Source organism: Panthera pardus, unplaced genomic scaffold (genome assembly GCF_024362965.1).
Source record: "Panthera pardus isolate Hobbes unplaced genomic scaffold, ASM2436296v1 HiC_scaffold_11, whole genome shotgun sequence".
Classification (NCBI taxonomy): domain Eukaryota; kingdom Metazoa; phylum Chordata; class Mammalia; order Carnivora; family Felidae; genus Panthera; species Panthera pardus.
Window position 1 is genome coordinate 105,418,539 of NW_026526666.1, and position 20,547 is coordinate 105,439,085.

At 60.6% G+C, this 20,547-nt stretch overlaps 1 protein-coding gene across 8 annotated transcripts in view; it reads left to right on the forward strand.

Annotated features, from left to right (window-relative positions):
- Positions 1 to 49: 49 nt before the first annotated feature.
- Positions 50 to 20,547, forward strand: part of MORN1 (MORN repeat containing 1) — a 51,725-nt gene continuing 31,227 nt past the window's right edge. For 2 of the 8 annotated variants that reach the window (XM_019461139.2, XM_019461141.2), the window contains exons 1-8: positions 53 to 229; positions 829 to 900; positions 3,267 to 3,365; positions 3,894 to 4,004; positions 5,185 to 5,275; positions 5,793 to 5,880; positions 13,815 to 13,911; positions 15,100 to 15,210. In XM_019461139.2, the coding sequence (XP_019316684.2) occupies positions 157 to 229; positions 829 to 900; positions 3,267 to 3,365; positions 3,894 to 4,004; positions 5,185 to 5,275; positions 5,793 to 5,880; positions 13,815 to 13,911; positions 15,100 to 15,210 (742 nt within the window). In that variant the 5' untranslated portion in view covers positions 53 to 156. Of the gene's footprint in view, positions 230 to 828; positions 901 to 3,266; positions 3,366 to 3,893; positions 4,005 to 5,184; positions 5,276 to 5,792; positions 5,881 to 13,814; positions 13,912 to 15,099; positions 15,211 to 20,547 lie in introns of all 8 variants that reach the window. The other 6 variants (XM_019461131.2, XM_019461134.2, XM_019461135.2 and 3 more) reach the window with 6 other exon arrangements.

Sequence of the window (20,547 nt, forward strand, 5' to 3'; positions counted from 1 at the left end):
TGCGCATGCGTATTTGCGTCCGGGGGCGCGGGGGGGGGGGGGGGGGTGCTCCGGGCCTGCACAACTCCAGTCCAGAGATTGCTATCGCCCAGAGGCTGGCCCACGAGCCAATGGAAGAGAGCTTTGCTGGTTGCTAAGGAAACCCCAAGCGGCAAGATGGCAGCCGCCGGCCATGGGAGCCCGAGCTCCAGCCTGCCTCGCCGGGACCCACCGAGGCCGCCGCGGGACGGTAATGGCTGTAGGCCGGGACCGGGCCTCCGTGCGCGGCGGGAGGGAGACGCCAGGGTCCCAGCCGACAACCCCGGGGAAGCCCCGGTGTCCCGAGCCTGGGAGGGGGGGACCCCCGCGAGTGGGAGGGGTCCCGGGCCCGGCCCTGGACGCGCGGTTCCGAGGCTGGCGGGAGCTGCTCGTAGATGAGAAGAACCATCTTCAGGTAGTTCAGGTGGAGCCTGGGCCTCTTTACGGCAGGTGCAGGAGTCCAGGTTGCGCGGTGGAAACGGGGCTGGTGGGGAACTGGAGGGTTGCAGCTGCTGGCAGGACCCCTCAGGTGTAAATGTGGGCTCTGTCCCGAGGGGACCAGAGGACCCTGGTGCGTTCGTGCAGAGGAATGGCGGGGCTGGCCCCTTCCCCTCAACCCTGTACCTCACCTTCCCCCAGCAGCTGTCTCCCAGACCCTCCCCAGGCCGCAGCCTCTCAAGGACCCTGTGCACGCATCCTGCACACTCCCCTCAGGGCCCAGAGACCATCCCTCTCTAGTGTCTGTTGATTGTCACCGGGGTCACCTGTGTCACCACGTGCTCACACGTCCATTTGCTTTCCAACAATCAGGTTATGGTGTCTACGTGTACCCGAATTCTTTCTTTCGATATGAAGGAGAATGGAAAGGAGGAAAGAAACATGGTAAGAAATATCTGTGGCCCACTCCCACGCTTGCCACCTTGCACCCATTTCCTGGGGTGCCTGGGCGGGCAGGTGGCTGCAGGAGCAGCATTGCTGGGCCCCACGCTCCCTGTCATGAGAGCCGAGGAAAGTCCCTGCAGGGCCCTGAGAGACCCCTCCGCCAACGCCTGCTGGCAGGCTCTGGGGCACCCTGGGCAGGGGAAGCCACAAGTGTAAAATCCTCCCCAGGGTTTTCATCTGTCTTGGCCAATGTGAAAATTGCCTTCATGGTTTACTTTTGACGATCAAGAAAATTACCTAGTTTTGAAAACAAACAAACAAAAACACCTCAGCATTAGAGAAGAGAAAGTGCCGAGTAAGAGGTGGGGGCGTCCTCCCCAGAGGTGGACCCAGACTTTCCTGCATTTAAGCATTTATGTTCACGGGCATGTCTGTCTGGGGATTCCACCTTCTCATATCCTCTGCCCGTTTTTCTCCTGGAGAACTGGTCTTTTGGAATTTTTTTATATGAGTTCTTTTTGTGTCTACTGGCTGTTAGTGTTTTCTATATTTTTCACCTTTTGACTTGTGTCATTGTCACACAAGACATTTTTTGCTTTTGTCTGAAATCTTTGCTTCTCTTCCTCGAGGCCGGGCAGGGAGGCTTGTGTCTAAGACCTCATGGTTCCCCCTTTTATTTTTTTTTAAGTTTATTTTTTTTTTTTTATTTATTTAAGTAACTTCTACCCCAATGTGGGGCTCAAACTCACAACCCTGAGATCAAGAGTTACACACAGGGCACCTGGGTGTCTCAGTCGGTTGAGCATCTGACTTCGGCTCAGGTTATGATCTCCCATTCATGGGTTTGAGCCCCACGTCGGGCTCTGTGCTGACAGCTCAGAGCCTGGAGCCTGCTTGGGATTCTGTGTCTCCCTCTCTCTGCTCCTCCCCTGCTCGTGCTCTGTCTCTCTCGGTCTCTCAAAAAATAAAACGTCCAAGGGATACAGGAGTACTGATGCATAGGGGCACTTGTACCCCAATGTTTATAGCAGCACTCTCAACAACAGCCAAATTCTGGAAAGAGCCTAAATGTCCATCAACTGATGAATGGATAAAGAAATTGTGGTTTATATACACAATGGAGTACTACGTGGCAATGAGAAAGAAAGAAATATGGCCTTTTGTAGCAACGTGGATGGAACTGGAGAGTGTTATGCTAAGTGAAATAAGCCATACAGAGAAAGACAGATACCATATGTTTTCACTCTTATGTGGATCCTGAGAAACTTAACAGAAACCCATGGGGAAGGGGAAGGAAAAAAAAAAAAAAAAAAGAGGTTAGAGTGGGAGAGAGCCAAAGCATAAGAGCCTCTTAAAAACTGAGAACAAACTGAGGGTTGATGGGGGGTGGGAGGGAGGGGAGAGTGGGTGATGGGTATTGAGGAGGGCACCTTTTGGGATGACCACTGGGTGTTGTATGGAAACCAATTTGACAATAAATTTCATATATTGAAGAAAAAAAAAAGAAAAAGCCATTACAGGTATGATTGTGAATAATTTCAAGATGAGATCATCCTGGAGTAAGTTGAATCCTAAATCCAAAGATGAGTTTCCTCATAAGAGAAGAAAAGGAGAGATCACACAGAGGACAAGGCAATATAAGACAGAAATATAAACCGGAGGGGTACATCAGTAAGCCAAGAAAGGTCAAGGATTGCTGGCAAAATGCTAAGGGAGAAGTATGGAATGGATTTTCCTTCAGAGGCTGTAGAAGGAGCCAACCCTATCTACACCTTGATTTTGTAATTCTGGCCTGTGCCTACAGAACTGTGAGATAATAACTTTCTGTTGTCTTAGCACTCCATTTGTAATAATTTGTTATGGAAGAACACTAATACATATCTCATAAAACATCAGATTTTTTTTTCTGCTATAAATAAATAAATAAATAAATAAATAAATAAAACGAAAGTTACACACTTCTCTGACTGAGCTAGCCAGACACCCCAGTTCCCCTTTTTTAAATGTTTTCTTGAGTGCTGCCCTGCGTCACAGACTCCCCTTCGTCCCCAGTGCTGATGGAGGCCAGGTGACCATAGCGTCCCCACTGAAGAGGCCGGAGTGGGATCTCCTCTGCACTTCGATGGCTCTGCAGTCATCCTGGCTGAGATAGTGGGTGTTCGTAATGTTGCAGAAACATTTCTGTTGATAAGCGTGTATGTGGGTGAGTTTGCAGAGAGCGGGTGTGGGACCAGAGACGGAGCCAGAGCCAGAGACCTGAGAGCCTCAAGGCCTCGCGCCTCCCTCTGAGAAACGAGCCCGGCCACACACGTGTGCCAGCAGTCACGGCGACCTCGGTCTGACTTCACATCCTGATCTTTCCCCAGGTCGGGGGAAGCTGCTGTTTAAAGATGGGGGCTATTACGAAGGCGAGTTCACGGACGGGGAGATCACGGGGGAAGGCTGCCGGATCTGGGCCTCATCAGGTTAGCGGTGGGGACAGGTGCGGGCATGCTAACTCCTCCCTCATAAGCCATCTGCTCTAAGTTGTACCTGGCTTCCGGCGGCAGAAGGCCCCTCCGACTGTGAAATGTGGGCTCCTGGTTTCCGTCAGGTGTCCTGAGTCAGCAGAGCGTCCCCTGGGGCAGGGGCAGCCACGGCTCCAGGAGCTCAGACCCTCGCAGGCAAGCCTGGTGGCCGCTTGTCTGGGAGGGAAGGTTCACTCCACAGACTGACCCAGAGAGGCCTTTCCCTTGGGCTCACGGATGCCACAGAGAGGGTCGTCCTAGGACAGGTCTGCTCCCACAGGCGAGGAGGGGAGGGAACCGACACCCCTACGGTAACCGGGATGGCAGGGCCAGACCTACCCAATCATACCTTGTCTCGTCAGCCAAGGCGAATAAACGGTGCCTGCCGCCACTGACTGGGGACAGGAGGGTCTGACTGTTGACCCACCAAGGACACAGGCAACAGCTCTAACCCTGGATGCCTGTGCCCCTCCTCCTCTGCCCCAGGGAACACCTATTCGGGACAGTTTGTTTTGGGAGAACCTCAAGGACGTGGCGTCATGACGTACAGAGCTGGTGGATGTTACGAAGGGGAGCTCTCCCACGGCGTGAGAGAAGGTCTGACGGCCACCAGAACCCCCTGAGTGTGGCAGGGTGCTGTGTGGGGAGCCCTGGACACCAGCACCCCTCACCAAGATCTGACTCGGGGGGCCCGCGTGGGCTCAGGAATCTGAGCTTGCGCAGGGAGCGTGACATGCACCCGGGCCCGGGAGCCTTTCCCCCAGTTCCGTGTGGGGGCCGTGGCCCGGGGACCCCGTGTGCTGTGGCCGTGACAAGGGTCGTGCGTCGGTTAACCACCACTGTGGTTTAAGTCCAGTGGCTAAAGACAACCGCGACTTAATTGTTTGCCCACAACCCCAGGCGTCAGCGATCTGGCCCGGCCCTGCGGGGAAAGCTTCCGCACTCACGCGGGGTCTCCCCTCCAGCCGCAGTGACAGCACTCGAGCGGGGCTGGTAGCTCCCCGGCCCTCCTGGCCTAAAAGCCTCGGGGCTCCTGGGGGGCGAGGAGGTGCAGGCCCTCCGAGGTCACGCTGCTCACAGAGCGAGTCAAGAGGCCACGCTTGGGGGGAAGCAGACTCTGCCCCGAGGGGGCGGTTGGGGGTGGCGTGCGTGCCCCCGAGGCCCAAAGACCAGAGCGCTCGCTGCTCTGGAAGACCAGCACCCAGAACCGGGCCAAGAGGCCGCGAGGTCCGATGGCGCCTTCGCGGTGTCCGCACGCATTCCCGAGCTGTCCCGAACGACACAGTGAAGCCCTGTCCTCACGAGCGCGTCCTCTGGCCTCTAGGCCGAGGGCCTCTGAGTCTGTTACTCGGGGCCCAGCCCTGCTGTTATGTCTGTGAGGGGCGGCTTTCCCACAGGCTCACGTGCACACCTGCAGTGGCCAGGCCATGGTGTGGGCCCCGCCACACAGCAGGCACTCCGGCCTCAGACTCCGGGGGGGGGGGGGGGGGGGCTGGGGTCCTTAAGTGACACCCTCCCACCCTCACTCAGGACCTTCGAGAGCCGGACCCCAGAGCCACTTCCATTGGGTGGCCGCTGGGGCCACCCTAAATCAAATCTGCCCTTCCTGCCCCGACGGCCCTGGCCTGGGAGGATGGCCTGGCTCCCGGGGCCCCGCCGACCCCAGCTTTCTTCCCGACCCACCCGCCCTCAGGAGACCCGCAAAGCCCCTTCAGGGATGTAGGTCCACCTGGCAGGACGCAAGAGGTGACACTGGGTGCCTGGGCTCACTCCCTAGGATACGGGCGTCTGGTGGACCGGGACGGACAAGCCTACTGGGGGTGGTTCCACGACAACCAGCGACACGGCCAAGGACACATGGTCTTCCGGTGAGTACGCCACCCGTCTGTCCCCGGCCCCCAGCGCCGGTCCACGAGGTTCGGTCTGAGTTCTTGGTAGGATTCTGACCGTTCTCTCAGTTACGGACATGGCTCACGGGGTGTGCAGGAGAGAAGACGTCCCGGGAGGCGGGTGCGGGGCCCTGGCCGGAGGACGAGCCAAGGCTTCCACGGCAGCAGGCCTGCCTGCCTGCCTGCCTGCCTTTAAATCCGGCGGCCGCGGCTCCGCGCAGGTCCCCCCCCCCCCCCCCCCCGCTTCTCCGGTAGCCTCTCCAAGTCTCACTCACCTGGGGGGCCAGGCGAGCGGGCGCCAAGGCCACAGCCCCCCGCCACCCCCCCGCCCGCAGCAGGCCCCGGCGAGGCAGGAGCTCACGCCATCTGCTCAGAGCCTATTTTCGCCTCCGTCCCGGTGGCGCTTGCTGAGCCCCGGTCGGAGGAGCCGGTCTGAGTCAGCGCCGCCACCTGGCTCTCCCCAGGCTGACGGCAGCCCCTGTGTTTGTGTCCCCAGGAACGGTGACGAGTACGAAGGCGACTGGGTCCGGGACCAGCGTCAGGGGCACGGGGTGCTGTGTTGTGCCGACGGCTCCACCTATGAGGTATCTGGGGACCTGGCGGGACCCAGGCCCTCTGTGCTGGCCTCCGGAGTGTTCCGGTGCGTGTCAGTGCTACCCCTCCTCCCAGCAGGGGCCCGGAGGGCTGCGGTGAAGGGCCCCGGCCAGTACCTTTCCTGACTGGCTCCTGAGGTGCCATAACCCGCACTGTCGCCTGTGGAAATGAGGTGAAATTTCTCAGTCCCTTGAGGATGCCCTCGGTGCGGGCGAAGCGGGTTTTGGTGAGGGGTGCCCCCACCGATAACGTGCGGAAGCGGACGAGGAGGCCCGTCCCCCCTCACCGCTGCAGGCACTGCCCCTCGGGTTTGACAGAGGGGTTACTCACTACGAGGGGTGGGGGAGAGAGACCCAGGCAGGTCCAAAGACCTCGTCAAGACCCCAGAATTCATCATTCTTTTTTTTTATGGACACTGGCCCGCATGCCCGGCCGGGAGCAAAGCGAGCAGAGCCAGGAATGCGTATCTCCGGTCGGCGGCCAGACTGGATGAGGGGCCCCGCTGGGTCTGCAGGCAGCTGGGTGGCCAGGGGCCCGGCCGTCTTCCCTGATGTGTCCTCGTGTGCGGGCGGGAGGAAGAGGGTATGGCAGGCCGGCTTGGGAGGCCCTGGAGCCTCAGCGGGGTGGGACGTGTTCCGAGCGTCTCGGGAAGGGCCGGAGGGGTGACGCTCTGGTCTCTGTGGGAGAGGCCCGCCTGGCTCTTAATCGGAGCCACCGTCAGGAGAGGCGATGGGGCGCAGAGAACAGCATCAGGACGTTTCGGAGGTGAAGACGCGGCCGTGCTGACAGCTTGGCTGTTGAAGCAAAGGCCAGAGGAGAAGCAAGGACCCTCGGCTTCGGGACTGTCAGGTGGCAGTGGTGCCCAGAGCCGAGTCCCGCTGGGGGACAAACCACACAAGTGCGTGAACGTGGACACGGGCAGCTGGCGAGAGGCTGTGCAGCGCTAGGTGGGGTAAAAGCAGACGCACGGGTGGCCCCGGAGACGCCCCCAAAGATGGACCCGGGACCTGGTTCGGGCAGGGAGAGTCATGGCGTGCACAGGGGCTTCAAGACCAGACCGATGGAGCTGTCACCGTGGTTGTGACACGCCCACTAAACCCGGCTCTGGGAGCCCAGGTGCTGCTGCTCGCGGCTGCCCCTGCAGCGCCCTCTGCTGACGAAGCGGCACACCAGCCGGCCGACAGAGACCTCAAGGGGTCCGGCTTCCGCCCCACAAAGGCGGCCAAGAAGGGTGGCTCTGGGGCTGAGAGGCCATAAAATGGTCCCCGGCCCGGGGTGGAGACGGAGTGGCTGGGGCAGGGGCGGGGGTGCCCGGACAACGGCCTGTAGTGCGGGAAGCCCCACACGGCTGCCTTCCCTGCTCGTGAAGCAAGATCTGCCCCAGTAAGACCGCACCCAGGCCAGCGCCCCCTGTGCTCGAGGGGCCCCGCTCCACGTTGCTGCTGCCCTGCCGGCCTGGGCCGGTGTGCTTGGTGGTTTGCACCGCGCCCATTTGTAGGTGCTGCTGTGACCTGCTGTTTCTCCACGAGGGGACGTCCGGTCCGGCCGTCCTTACGGGGCCACAGATCGTCCGCCTCTGGAGCGGCAAGGGAAGCTGCAAGGGAAGAGAAACGCAGGGCAGGCCCTCCTCCCAGGGTCCTCGCCCCACCTGGAGTCACCTCCACAAATGTGCACGGCCACACCCCAGGCTGGGGGACACCAGAATCTGCCACTTGGCCGCTAGGCCTCTCGCCACAGGCACCAGGATCTGTCCTCAGCCCTCGCCTCAGTTCTGCCCATCTTGTAGTTCAAGGGCCTTGTGAGTTCACAGGCCCAGAGGAGGCCTCCCACATCAGGGAGTCCCGGCTTGGAGCCCGGGCTCCCTCACATCCCTGTGACATTCGGGGGGCAGCCGGCACAGCCTAGGACCCGGGTCAGGCTCCCCACGGCCGCACAGGGCCAGAGGACAGGGCAACACGCTCTTTAGAGCCCCCAGCACTTCCCTGTTTCTGGAGGCTTTTCTGGCCCTTGGACCCTCCGCCGCCTGCATGGCCTCCCTTCGGGGCTGTGGCTGCCCACCTGGGCCCCGCTCAGGCCTCCCCTGCAAGTCGAGGCTCAGCCAGGAGGGGACAGGCAGCAGCCCCCCGCTCCCCGGGCTGACCCGGGACGCCTGCCGGGCGATCCACCAGGGGGCAGCCCAGCCCTGCCAGCAGCGTGGCCTCGGCAGGCCTGCCAGGGGCTTCTCCCACTCGGGAGACATCTTGTTCCGATTTGTGGGCCGGGAGCCGGGTCTCCGACAGAACCGCCCTGGGCTGCAGCTCCCGATGGCCAGGCTGCCTCGTCCAGAGTGAGGAGGTGTTTGCCTGGACAGTCGCCCCGTGGTGTCTCCGGCCACACCATCCCAGCCTGCAGACCTCGGGACGCACGCCCTTGAGGGAGATGGCGTGTCCTCGGCGTGGGGCGCTTCAAATGAGTGGAGGTGGAAGCCTGGTCCCTCCAGGCCGCGTCTCCCCGGGATGCAGACTTGTGTCTCTCCATTTCCTTTTGCTGGGCAGCGTCTCAACCTTCTGGAGCCTTCTGCCCAAGAACCTCGGACACTCCGCCTGCCCCCTGCAGCTCCAAGTGCTGCTGGGACACCCATCCTCCATCATGCTGGGCGGTGTCCATTTGGGCAGCCCCCATCCGCACGTGATGGCAGGGACACGAGCAGCCACCTCCCCTGTGGTCCAGGCGCTGACCTGACGACCCGAGTGGCACACGGGTCCCGGAGGGAGGGCCGGCGCTGGGGTCCGTCCTCTGCCCTCCAGCCCCTTTCTAAGCTGGCTTCCAGCTGGCCGTGCGGACAGACGGACGGACGGGGCCAAAGGAGGAGGGCCGCGTCCAGGAGGGGGTGGGATCAGGCTGCAGCCACAGGGCGGCCTCAGGGCCCTCACTCGCAGCTGCCAGGACGCCTTTCGGACCGCCACAGAGTCCTCGCACGGTCTGGCGCCGGGCCTGGCCGACGAGGAAGGCGCGGGCCTCTCCGGGTGTAGGGACACCTCCCGCCCGACCTCTGACCTCCGGGCATCGGGAGTCACCCGGTGATCGGTAGACACGGAGCCGCCGCAGGGAGCGGGGCGCCACCCCAAGGCGCGTCTCCCGTGAGGGTGTGGGCGACCCCCTGGGCCCTCGCAGGGAAGGAGTCGGCCCTCTTGAAAACGACCTGTGTATCTCGTGAGATACCCCTGACCTGAAACGTACCGTCTTAACCACCAAGCGTGAAGTTCGGAGGTATCAGGCACGTTCACACAGTTGCGCGGCCGTCCCCGCCGCCCATTTCCAGAACCTTCCACCTTCCCAAACGGACGCTCCGCCCCACGAAACACTGGCGCCCACCCCGCCACTCTCTCTGTGGATTTGACCCCCGCGTGTACTGCGCGTCCCCGGAGTCCTACGGGGTCTGTCCTGTGGGGACGGGCCGCTGTCACGGAGCACGGTGCCCCCGAGGGCATCTGTGTTCCTCCCTCTTTAGGGCCGGATGATCCTCCACGGCGCGGAGGGACCACGTCGTGTTCGTGCCTCCGTCGGCGGGCACCGGGGTGGCTCCCACCCCTCGGCTCCTCGAGCGCCTGCTGCCGTGCGCGTGGGTGGGCGCCCAGCCCTCACAGGGCCTGCGCCCGGCTCTGCGGCCGTGGACCCACCACGGGGACTTCTGGACCGCGGGGTAACTCACTGCTGGATGTGCGAGGAACTCCTCACGGTTCCCACGGCGGCTGTGCCACATTACTTTCCCACCAGCATCTGTTCTGGAAAATCTGCCCCAACCAGTGTGGGTGCCGTGCACAATAGTGGACGGGGCCTGGGGGCCGATAGCGCCGTGGGGGCGAGCCGCGTTCCCGCGGAGTGGAGGCAGGCCCGAGCTGTTCGCACAGCCGAGCGCTCCCTACCTGTGCGGCTGCGGCATGGTCCCCACCGGCAGCTGCTGGCTTCCGGGCTGTCCGTGCACATTGGCCGTGTTTCCGTGCTGGCTCTCCCAGAGGGAGGCCTGCTGGTCGGTGCACCTGCCTGCCGCAGGGAGCAGGTGGCCGGCCTTATGTGTGTCTTCACCTGCTGGCGGCTCCCCCGCGTCTGCAGGAGCGCCGGGGGCCTTTGTGTCCCCACACCCCGCCTCGCAGTCCAGGGATGTGGGGCCGTGACCCCGGGGGGCGCTGCACGCAGGACAGAAGAGGCATCTGGGCCTTTTCGAGCACGTGTGGGAGGAGGGTCTGGGCTGCCGGAGCCTTCGCGGGAGCCAACGCCAGGCTACAGGCTCCACGTGAGGTTCAGATGTCCACAGACCTCAGAAACGGACGCGGGCAGGCAGCGAGAGCCACAGCTGACACCGTGAAATCCCGGGAATTTACAGCAAGGTCATGGAGGTCAAACATGACACCCTGTGACCCTGGTGTTCGGGAGACGAGAGTGGGGCGCACACCCATGCCACCGTCGTGCCAGCCTGTGCGGTCACTGCCACCCCTGCAGGCCGCCCCGCAAGCTGGGGACACCAGGGCTCCTGGACAGTCGCGGGGCCCCGGGCAGGTGGCCCGCAGCCATTTCCTCATATGTGACCTGACCCCGGCCACCCCGACCTGGTCTGCGAACCCGTGACCTCAAAGGAAGTGGTCACCTGCTCCAGCTCCGAGGTTTGGCATGGCACAGGAGACCGCGAATGCCTCTTTGAGTGGCCGCCAGTGTGCCAGGCTGCAGATTCAGGGAGCACGGGGGAGGGGCCGGCACGGAAGCGATAACCATGAAAGCACAGCAACTTTTCCCTCCGAAAGAAAAGTCGCATCGGTTAAGCAGAGCGCTTCCTTAAATGAGAAGAGAGTCAGGCACTTGTCTCACACAATTTATCCCCATCACTTGTGGGCACAAGCCAGGAATCTCTCGTCCTATTGGCCCCACTCTGTTCAGGGAGGCTCCAAACAGGCGGGTCCCATCCTGTGGAGCCCTGGGCGCCCAGAGGTGGGCCCAGCTGCCCAGTCCACAGCAGCACCCTCGGGGCCCTAGGGGAGTCCCGCAGCCGCGGCTGACAGGCGTGCCTCACCGTCGTCCCCCGGGACCGTCTCCTAACACTGGACCCCGTTCCCTCGGTCTTTGTGGTGCGGACACAGGCCCCGCGCTTCCTCCCGGGATGGCTCCCACCGTGCAGCAGCCCCGGCCTGGGCGCCAGCCGGCTCCCTGGGCGGAGGGAGCCCCCGCCCCGGGTGGAATGCACTCGCCCCTCCTCGTGGGGGTCCAGCCTCCTCCAGGAGACAGTTGTAGGAGGGGTGACTCGTGCTTCGGGCGTGAGTCGGCGGAGAAAGGGCTGGGCTCTCACAGGTATGATTTATGACATTAATTAGAAAAGGTCCCACGCTGGCTGAGTTGCATTGCACACCCGAGCGTGCTCGTCCCGGTGTGGTTCTGCACTGAAGCCGCGGAAGCCCAGCTGCCCCGGAGCTGCGGTCTGGGCTCAGGTTCTAGCAGGCGAGTTAAAGGTCGCTGGGGGACGGGGGCGCCTGTGCCCACGGGCCGCCCTCCTCCTCGGAGGCCCTGGGGGTGGAATGACCCGAGAGTCCGATGCTTCCCAGGCAAGGCTGCGCCGGTGCTTGGCTTGGTGGACGGGAGTGCGAGCGGGGACGAGAGGCGGCGGCTCTCGTGGCGGAAATGGCTGTGAGGTGGGCGGGCGCGGGCGACTGGCTCAGCAGCCATCTCGCCATTTGGAGGGCCTTTCGGCCTGTGTCGATTTGGGCCCTGATGCAGCCCCGAGGGAGCCAGGAAGCATTTACAACGAGTGTCCACCCGTGGGAGCTGCGGCCCCTGCCTCCAGGAGTCTCGGGTGCCCCCGTGGGTGGGGCGGGGCTACAGGGTTTGGGTCCGTGTGCGGGAGCGTCTGGAGCCCAGAGAGGGAGGTGCGGGCATGGGGCCGGCGCCTGGGAGGGCACGTGAGCACATGGCTGGGCTCCAGGGGCCCTGCTCCCATCCCCGCAGGGTGGGGTGACTCACACGCCTGCCCAGGGACAGGGACGAGCACTGCAGGGTGAGGGCAGGTAGCAGGCTTGCCCAGAGCACAAGGGGGCACAGAAACAGCAGCTCTCGCGTCGGTGGGACGGAGGGAGCTGGAGCGACGAGGCCGAGGGAGGCCGCGGGGCCCCACAGGGAGGTGTCGCTCTGCAAGACGCGGCCCTCACCTGTGGCCACCACCCCTGCCCCGGCCTCCTTGGGGCCTGACCACATCCTACTGTGTCACCTGCTGCCGCCGGGCCCCGGGCCCAAGCCCAGAGGTTTCCAGGCGCAAGGGCGCCCCTCTGTTGGGGGCGGTGGATCTGGTGTGGCTCCTGTGGGCTTTTCGTGTGGCCAGCCAGGGGTCCTGTCGCCCGAGCTGAAGCTGGTAACTCGTCAGGTTTGGGGATGGTGTCGTGAGGGGAAGGGTTTCCCAGCAAGCAGACAGCAACCGGGGGCTCCGGGGGCAGCCACCCTGCCCTCCCAGCGCTGCCCTGACCTCGACCCACGGACCACAGCTCAGCCCGGGAACGCTGCTCTGCTGGCTCCCGCCCAGATCACCTCGCCCTCACCGTGAGAGAGCGCCGCCGCCCGGCCACGCACACACGCAGGCAGACACGCAACACACTTGCCCGCAGGTACGCACAGAACACGTATGTAGGTGGAAGCGTCCGCGCCCCCGTCCCCACGCGGGTACCTGTGCGCTCGGCACCCGCTGATGGTCACTTAGGTGCTCACAGGCGTCTCCGGAGCCGCCCCTGCCGCTGCCGGGTGGGCCTCCCGCCCCGAGTCCAGGACGAGAAAGCAGCACCCGCGGGCTTGGTCCGGCCCGTCGCCTGCACCCGGGGGCCACTTCCTGGGGGACGCGACCTCAGCCCCGCGTGCACCGAGCATCCCTGAGGTGCAGCCTCGGGAGACCGGGAACGGCCGCAAGGCCGACTCTGCCGTCTGGGTCTCGGGCGGGAGGGACGGCCAGGCCTCGCGGCTGGGCTCGGCCTGCCCCTGCCCACCTGGAGCCCCGGCCCTCCTGTGGCTGCGGCGGTCGGGTCGCCGCCCCTGCCGGGTGCCCGGGGGGCTGCCCGCTGTCCAGAGCCCCGGCCCAGGGGTGAACCGTGGTCGGACTGCCACCCCTCACGGTGACTTGACTCCAAAGCCCTGGTGCTCGGTGACTCTGTTCCCCAGGCCGCCCGCGGGAGGCTCCTTCCCAGGTTTGGGGCGTCCAAGCTGTGCCGGGCCGCAGCCCCCGGGGGCCGTTGCCACGGCCCCGTGGCCCCTCCCGGGGGCCTGAGAGAGGCCGGTGCCGGCCTCAGCTGCGCTGTGTCCCGCGGGGCCCGTGGGCAACACCGTCCACACGGGCACCGACCGCGGCCCAGCCCAGGTGGAGGGCAGGGCGGGGGAGCGGAGCCCGATTAGCTCCCACGGAAGGATGCGTGGAACCAAACGTGCCTTCGGCTGACTTTTCTTCCAGAAGGAGTAATTCGTAGTCAAACAAAGTAGCAGCAGGCCCTTGAAGTTTCCCACAGAAGGGACGTAGCCACTCTAATTCTCATTCTCCTGCCCTGTTGTGCGTGTGGTTCAGAAAGCGAGGTTTATTGTGAGGGCGGCAGAGTGGGGTGTGCGCCGCGGGGACTCAGCGGGCCCCTCGATGGGCCTGCCCGTTGTCAGGGAGCCCTCCGGTCTGCACACATGCGGTGTCTTTACCGAGAGGTTTTTGTGCCGAAAGGGCCCCCTTTCCGAGCTGGTGTTTCGTTGGCATCTTGTACACGTGTCCTTGCTCCCAAACTTCACGGCTTCTTACAGTTCAGTCGCAGGGCAACGTGGCCACACAGCAGCAGCTCGTGATTCCCCGCCCTCGAAGGGTCCCGGGACCCCGCGGCCACCCCCTCCCCCTGCGTCACACGTGCCCTCTGTGGGTTCTGAGTGCACATGGCTGTCTCTGCAGGGACAGTGGCACGGTGACGTCTTCAGCGGCCTGGGCAGGATGACCCTCTGCTCCGGGGCCGTCTACCACGGGATGTGGATCAATGGCCACCCGGCGGGTAAGTGCCCACACCACCCCCCTCGGCGTTGCAAGGTCCTCTTGTGAGTTCTCCCTCAGGCGGCCCCAGGCACCGGCACAGGGGAGTTGGGTCAGGAGGTGTTTGGGGGTGATGGTGAAGTTCATCTAGAACCCCAGCCCCTTTAGGAGAAACACATTCCAGTAGGGTTTCGGAAGGGCTCGTGACCGTGACCGGCAGAGGCCCCAGTCCGACCTCGGACAGCCATGGCCCCGCTGTGAGCAGGAGGGTCCCCCTCCTCAGAGGGTCCCTGCCCGCAGGGCCCTGGGCACCTGCCCCCCTCCCTGAACTCTCTGCACCGTGACTGGAGCACAGAGGGCCTGCAGGGGCCCCTCCCTCTGTTGGCCGGGTCAGGTGACCTCCTGTTAGACTCCAGGACAGAAGTGCCACCCCGGGGGCCAGGGGTCATGGGCTGCAGCTGCTTACTCAGAACTGAGCAGCTGCGATCTCAGGTGGGTCCCCAGGGCCCCCTGCAGGGGAGAGGCCGCGGCAGGTGCCCGCCAGGCCAGGAAGGACTCCTCGGTGGGGGCTCAGGTCCTGTGAAGGGGAGTGGCAGCGTAGGTCAGGGGGAGTCTCCTGGAGGGACTCCCGGATCCTTCCCAGCCCCCCAGGGCTCGGGGTTCAGGGGGAAGCAGACGCTGAAAACACTGTCTCCGGCCGCTCAGACCCCAGAGGACGCCCGGCAGATCCAGGAGGTGGCGGCCAGCCTGTGGGTGGGTCGCCCTCCAGGCCAGCTCCCCGGCAGGTGGCCGTAGCACCTCGTCCACACACATGGAGCCCCTGACTCAGACACGAGAAGTGCAGGGCCTGAGTCCCAACCAAGCAGAGGATGTGCCGGAACCTTCCACGGTGTACAGACCCAAATGCTGATGAGCCACTTGCTTACAGCCCTTCCCCGTTTGGTGGCCCTCTGTAGTCTCTTCAGTGGACTTGTGGGAATTGCTTAAAAATCACAGCTGACCCTCAGGGCGGGGTCACGGTCTCGTTCTAGTGACTGCCCATGTCATTCGGTCAGGTGGCTCTTGCAGGAGATTGACCGCGGCGAGTGATAACCCTCTCCCCACAGAGCTCTGGGAATCGAGGCTGCTGGGCCTGCGTGGGGGGTGTGGGCTCCAGCGGGCGGCGTCCCCCGTGCCCCGCTCACCCGTGCTCCGCTCTGCTGTCTCCCAGCACAAGCCAGGAGGATGGTGATTCTGGGTCCGGAGGTGATGGACGTGGCCCAGGGGTCTTCCTTCGACTTGAACGTTCAGCTGCAGCAGGACAGCGGGGAAGTTGCCGAGAGTGAGTGTCTGCAGGGTGACGACTGCGTTTTCGGAAGGACAAACAGGTGCCGGGCTCTCAGGGTTAGGGACGAGATGCCCCGAGTGGCTTCCGGTACCCGGACACCAGCAGATACTTTGTTCGGAGGTCCTCGCCACGGGAGCCTCGGCAGACAGGCAGTAGGCACGCGAGGCCTCCAGGTGGCGGGTGTGTGTGTGTGTGCGGTGGTTGTGAGCGTGTGTGGTGGTTGTGCGCGTGTGGGGTGGTTGTGCGCGTGCAATGGTTGTGCACGCATGGGGTAGTTGTGTGTGTGCAATGGTTGTGCGCGTGTGGGGTGGTTGTGCGCGTGTGCAATGGTTGTGAGTGTGCAATGGTTGTGCATGCATGGGGTAGTTGTGTGTGTGCAATGGTTGTGAGCGTGTGTGGTGATCGTGCGTGTGTGGGGTGGTTGTGTGCGTGTGTGGTGGTTGTGAGCATGTGCAATGGTTGTGTGCGTGTGGGGTGGTTGTGCGTGTGTAATGGTTGTGCGCGTGTACAGTGATCGTGCGCGTGTGGGGTGGTTGTGTGCGTGTGGGGTGGTTGTATGTGCAATGGTTGTGCGCGTGTGGGGTGGTTGTGCGTGCGGTGATTGTGCGCATGTGGGGTGGTTGTGCGCATGTGGGGTGGTTGTGTGTGTGCGATGGTTGTGCACGTGTGCAGTGATCGCGCGCGTGTGGGGTGGTTCTGTGCGTGCGGTGATTGTGCGCATGTGGGGTGGTTCTGTGCGTGCAGTGATTGTGCGCGTGTGGGGTGGTTCTGTGCGTGCGGTGATTGTGCGCGTGTGGGGTGGTTGTGCGTGTGCGGTGGTCGTGCACGTGTGCAGTGGTTGTGCACGTGTGCAGTGATCGTGCCTGTGTGGGGTGGTTCTGTGCGTGCGGTGATTGTGCGCATGTGGGGTGGTTGTGCGTGTGCGGTGGTTGTGCGCATGTGCAGTGATCGTGCCTGTGTGGGGTGATTGTGCACATGTGGGGTGGTTGTGCATGTGCGGTGGTTGTGCACGTGTGCAGTGGTTGTGCGCATGTGCAGTGATCGTGCGCGTGTGGGGTGGTTCTGTGCGTGCGGTGATTGTGCGCATGTGGGGTGGTTGTGCGTGTGCGGTGGTTGTGCACGTGTGCAGTGGTTGTGCACGTGTGCAGTGATCGTGCGCGTGTGGGGTGGTTCTGTGCGTGCGGTGATTGTGCGCATGTGGGGTGGTTGTGCGTGTGCGGTGGTTGTGCGCATGTGCAGTGATCGTGCCTGTGTGGGGTGATTGTGCGTGTGTGGGGTGGTTCTGTGCGTGCCCGCGGCCACCGCTTGTCTTACAGGAGGAAGGGTGACTCTACACACCGCGGGCGTCTGCGGGGGGCGAGTTCCCGTGTCCTCGGTGGGTGATCGGGGAGGGCAGGTCTCCTGTGGCATCTGGGCTGCTTTTCGAGGGGCCCAGCGGGGCAGCAACGCACAGCGTGGACCAGCTGACCTCCCAAAGCCGGTCCCAGCCGTGACCCGTGAGCAGAGGGCGCGGTGCGGAGAGGGCCCCCGCACGGTCACCGGTCCCTGTGCGTGGCCGGGCAGGACCACCGCTACTAAAATGCGTGCCTGGGATTCCTAACGTCCGTTAGTTCGCCCGAGTTCGGCGAGCTTCGACCAGGAAGCCCCCGTGTGCGGCACGGATCAAAGACAGTCACAACTGGTTTATTTTATTTTATTTTGTTCTGTTTATTTATTTTGAGAGAGAGTGCGTGCGCTTGTGCACCAGCAGGGGACGGGCAGAGAGAGAAGAAGAGGGGGGACCCCAAGCAGGCGCCACGCTGTCAGCGCAGAGCCCAACGTGGGGGGTCGGACCCACGAACCGTGAGATCAGGACCTGAGCTGAAACCAAGGGTCCGACCCTTAACGGGCTGAGCCTCCCAGACGCCCCCACAGCTGGTTTATTTTCACGGCTTTATCGTGGTGCCGTTTTTATAGCGTGAAATCTTTGTGCTGTAAGCGATTCGATGATCTTTAGCAAATTCCCGGAGTCGGGCAAGCAGCGCCACGCCGTCGGTTTCGGACCGTGCCTCGCACCTCCTGCCTGTGGCCCCCTGCCCACCCCACCCCTCTCCTCACATCTGCTCCGCTTTTCTGACCGGCGCACTCTGCTGGGGTGCACCCACGTGGCAGTGCTCGGTACGAGTTTTTGGGTGGCCCGTGTGCTCTGTCCCTCGGTTATCCGCTCACGAGTGGGGTCGCCACGTCACGTGGCAGATCTATGTGTAAATTTTTAAAGAAACCGTCAGGCCGTGTCCCAAAGTGGCCGCACCGTTTACAACGCGGTCGGCGGGGCCCGGGCTGGGTTTCCCACACCCTGCGCGTGCACAACCGGCCCGAGGGGGCGTCCGGGGGCGCCCCATCTTGGTGCCCCTCTCGGTCCTGACCCACAGTTCCCGGCTGACGAGGTGGTGCAGCTTTCCGTGTGTTTATTGGCCACGTGTGTATCTTCTCCAGAGAAATGTTAATCCAAACATGCTGCCTGTTTTTTAAAATTAGGCTGTTCCTCTTCTGGGTTTGAGTTATTGGAGTTCCTGACGTATTCTGAACACGAGTCTTTTTATAAATGCATCTTTGCAAATAGTTTCAGTCTGTGGCTTATCATTTTTCTTAATGCTGTCTTCTGAAGTACAAAGGGCTTTAATTTTGATGAAGTCCAATGAGTACCTTTTTTTCCTTTGTGGATCATAATATCGGTAACCTGTGTGGGAATTCCTAGCCTGACCCAAGCACATAAAGATATTCTCCTGTTTTCTGGGAAAAGTTTTGCTCTTGGATTTCTGCCATCCGTCTTCGGCTACTTTTTGTGGATGAGATCAAGTTCTAAATTCATCTCTTTTCGTGTGGCTGTCCAGCTGTCACAGCACCACGTGCTGAAAAGACTGTCCCCTCCCCACTGGATTGCCTCGGCACCTGGGTCGCGAACTGCTTGACTGTAAGAATGACGGTTTATGTCCGGACTCTCTATTTCGTGCCATTGGCTCCTGCGTCTGCCCCTGTGCCACCACACGGTCCTGATTATTGTAGCCCCATAGTGAGTTTGGAAATTGGAGATTCCTCCAATTTGGTTTTTCTTTTTCAAAATTGTTTTGGTTATCCTGGGAACCTTGTATTTCATATAAATTTTTTAGGATCAGCTTTGTCAATTTCTGCCAAAAAAAGAAAAAAAAAAAAAAACCCTCCTGGGATGTTGTTAGGGACTCTGGCCGGGAGGCACCACCCCTGACAGCACTCCAGGTCACCAGCAGGAAACCTCTCCCCATTTATTCATGCCTCCACTTTCTCTCACCAGAGCCTTGTAATTTTTAGTGTCCAAATCTTGTACTTCTTTTGTTAGATTTACTAATAAATGCTAACTTATTGCTGGTTATTTAATTTATAATTATAACTTGTTTACTAATACGTTTGTAATATTTGTTCTTTTTATGCTATTGTAAATGGAATTTTTTAAAATTTTATCTGAGAGAGAAAGAGAGAGAACGCACACGAGCAGGGGAGAGGCAGAGAGAGAGCCCCAGGCAGGCTCCATACTCAGTGCAGAGCTGACTTGGGGCTGGATCCCACGACCCTGGGATCATGACCCGAGCTGAAATCAAGAGTCAGCCGCCTGACCCACCGAGCCACCCAGGTACCCCTGGAATTGTTTTCTTATCTTCATTTCAGAAATTGCTAGACTACAATTGATTTTTTTTTAATGTTTATTTATTTTGAGAGCGAGAATGCATGAGCGGGGGAGGGGCAGAGAGAGAGAGGGGGACAGAGGATCCAAAGCTGGCTCTGTGCTGACAGTGAGAGCCCAATGCCGGGCTTGAACTCAGGAACCTCGAGATCATGACCTGAGCCGAAATCCAGAGTCAGATACTTAACTGACTGAGCCACCCAGATGCCCCTAGACTACAATTCATTTTTAAATATTGATCTGATATCCTTTGACCTTGCTGGACTCACTTGTTAGTTCTGCTATTTTTTCTGAGGATTTCTTAGGATTTTCTATAGAGAGGATCACGTCATCTTCAAAAACATCCAATTTTACTTCTTTCTTTCCGGCCTGGATGTGTTTTCTTTCTTTCGGCTGCAACATTTTACGTCCCCACCGGCAATGACTGAGGCCTCTAGGCGCTCGACCCCCTCACCAGCACTTCTCATAATGTGTCGTTTGGGTCACGGCCATCCTACTGGGTGTGAGGCAGTGTCTCCTTGTGGTTCTGATTTGCATTATCCCTAACAAGGAGGAATGTGAGCATCTTTTCATGTATTTATTGACCATTCGTACATCTGCTTTGGAGAAATACCTGTTCATGGCCCACTTAAAAAATCGGGTAACTTGTCCTTTTACTGTGAGTTATCAAGACTTCTTTATGGGGGCGACCGGGTGGCTCAGTCAGTTAAGTATCCGAGCATTGATTTGAGCCTCAGCTCATGATATCACAGGTCCGTGGGATCAAGCCCCACGTTGGGCTCGCTGCTGTCGGCACAGAGCCGCTTCGGATCCTCTGTCCCTCGCTCTCTGCCCCTCCCCCACTCACACGCTCTCAAAAATAAACAAAACTGTTTTTAAATTTATTTATTTATTTTGAGAGAGACAGAACAGGAAGGGGCAGAGAGAGAGAGTGGGAGGGAGAATCCCAAGCAGGCTCCACACTGTCAGCACAGAGCCTGATGAGGGACTCAGACTCTCAAACCATGAGATCGTGACCTGAGCTGAAACCAAGAATCAGATGCTTAACTGACTGAGCCACTCAGGAGCCCCAATAAAACATTTTTTTTTTTAAAGAGTTCTTTATGTTGGAGCTAAGTCCCCTTATTAAATATCTGATTTGCAAATGTTTTTTTCCCATCTTATGGATTGTCTTGCAGTCTCTTGATGGTGTCCCTTGAACACAAAAGTGTTACATTCTGGTGAAGTCCAACTCGTACTTTTTTCTTTTGCTGGTTATGCTGTTGGTTCCATATCTAAGAAGACTGCTTAACTCAGAGCCATGAAAATTTTCTCCCGTATTTTCTTCTAAGAATTTTATATTTTTAGCTCTTGCATTTAGAACGATAATCCATTTAGGGGCACCTGAGTGGCTCAGTCGGTTGAGAGTCCGACTTCAGCTCAGGTCACAATCTCACGGTTTGTGGGTTCAAGCCCCGCGTCGGGCTCTGTGCTGACAGCTCAGAGCCTGGAGCCTGCTTCGGATTCTGTGTCTCCCTCTCTCTCTGCCCCTAACCCACTCTCATTCTGTCTCTGTCTCTCTCAAAAATAAATAAACATTAGAACGATAATCCATTTAGAGTTAATCTTTTTGTGTGGTGTGAGGCAGGGGTCCA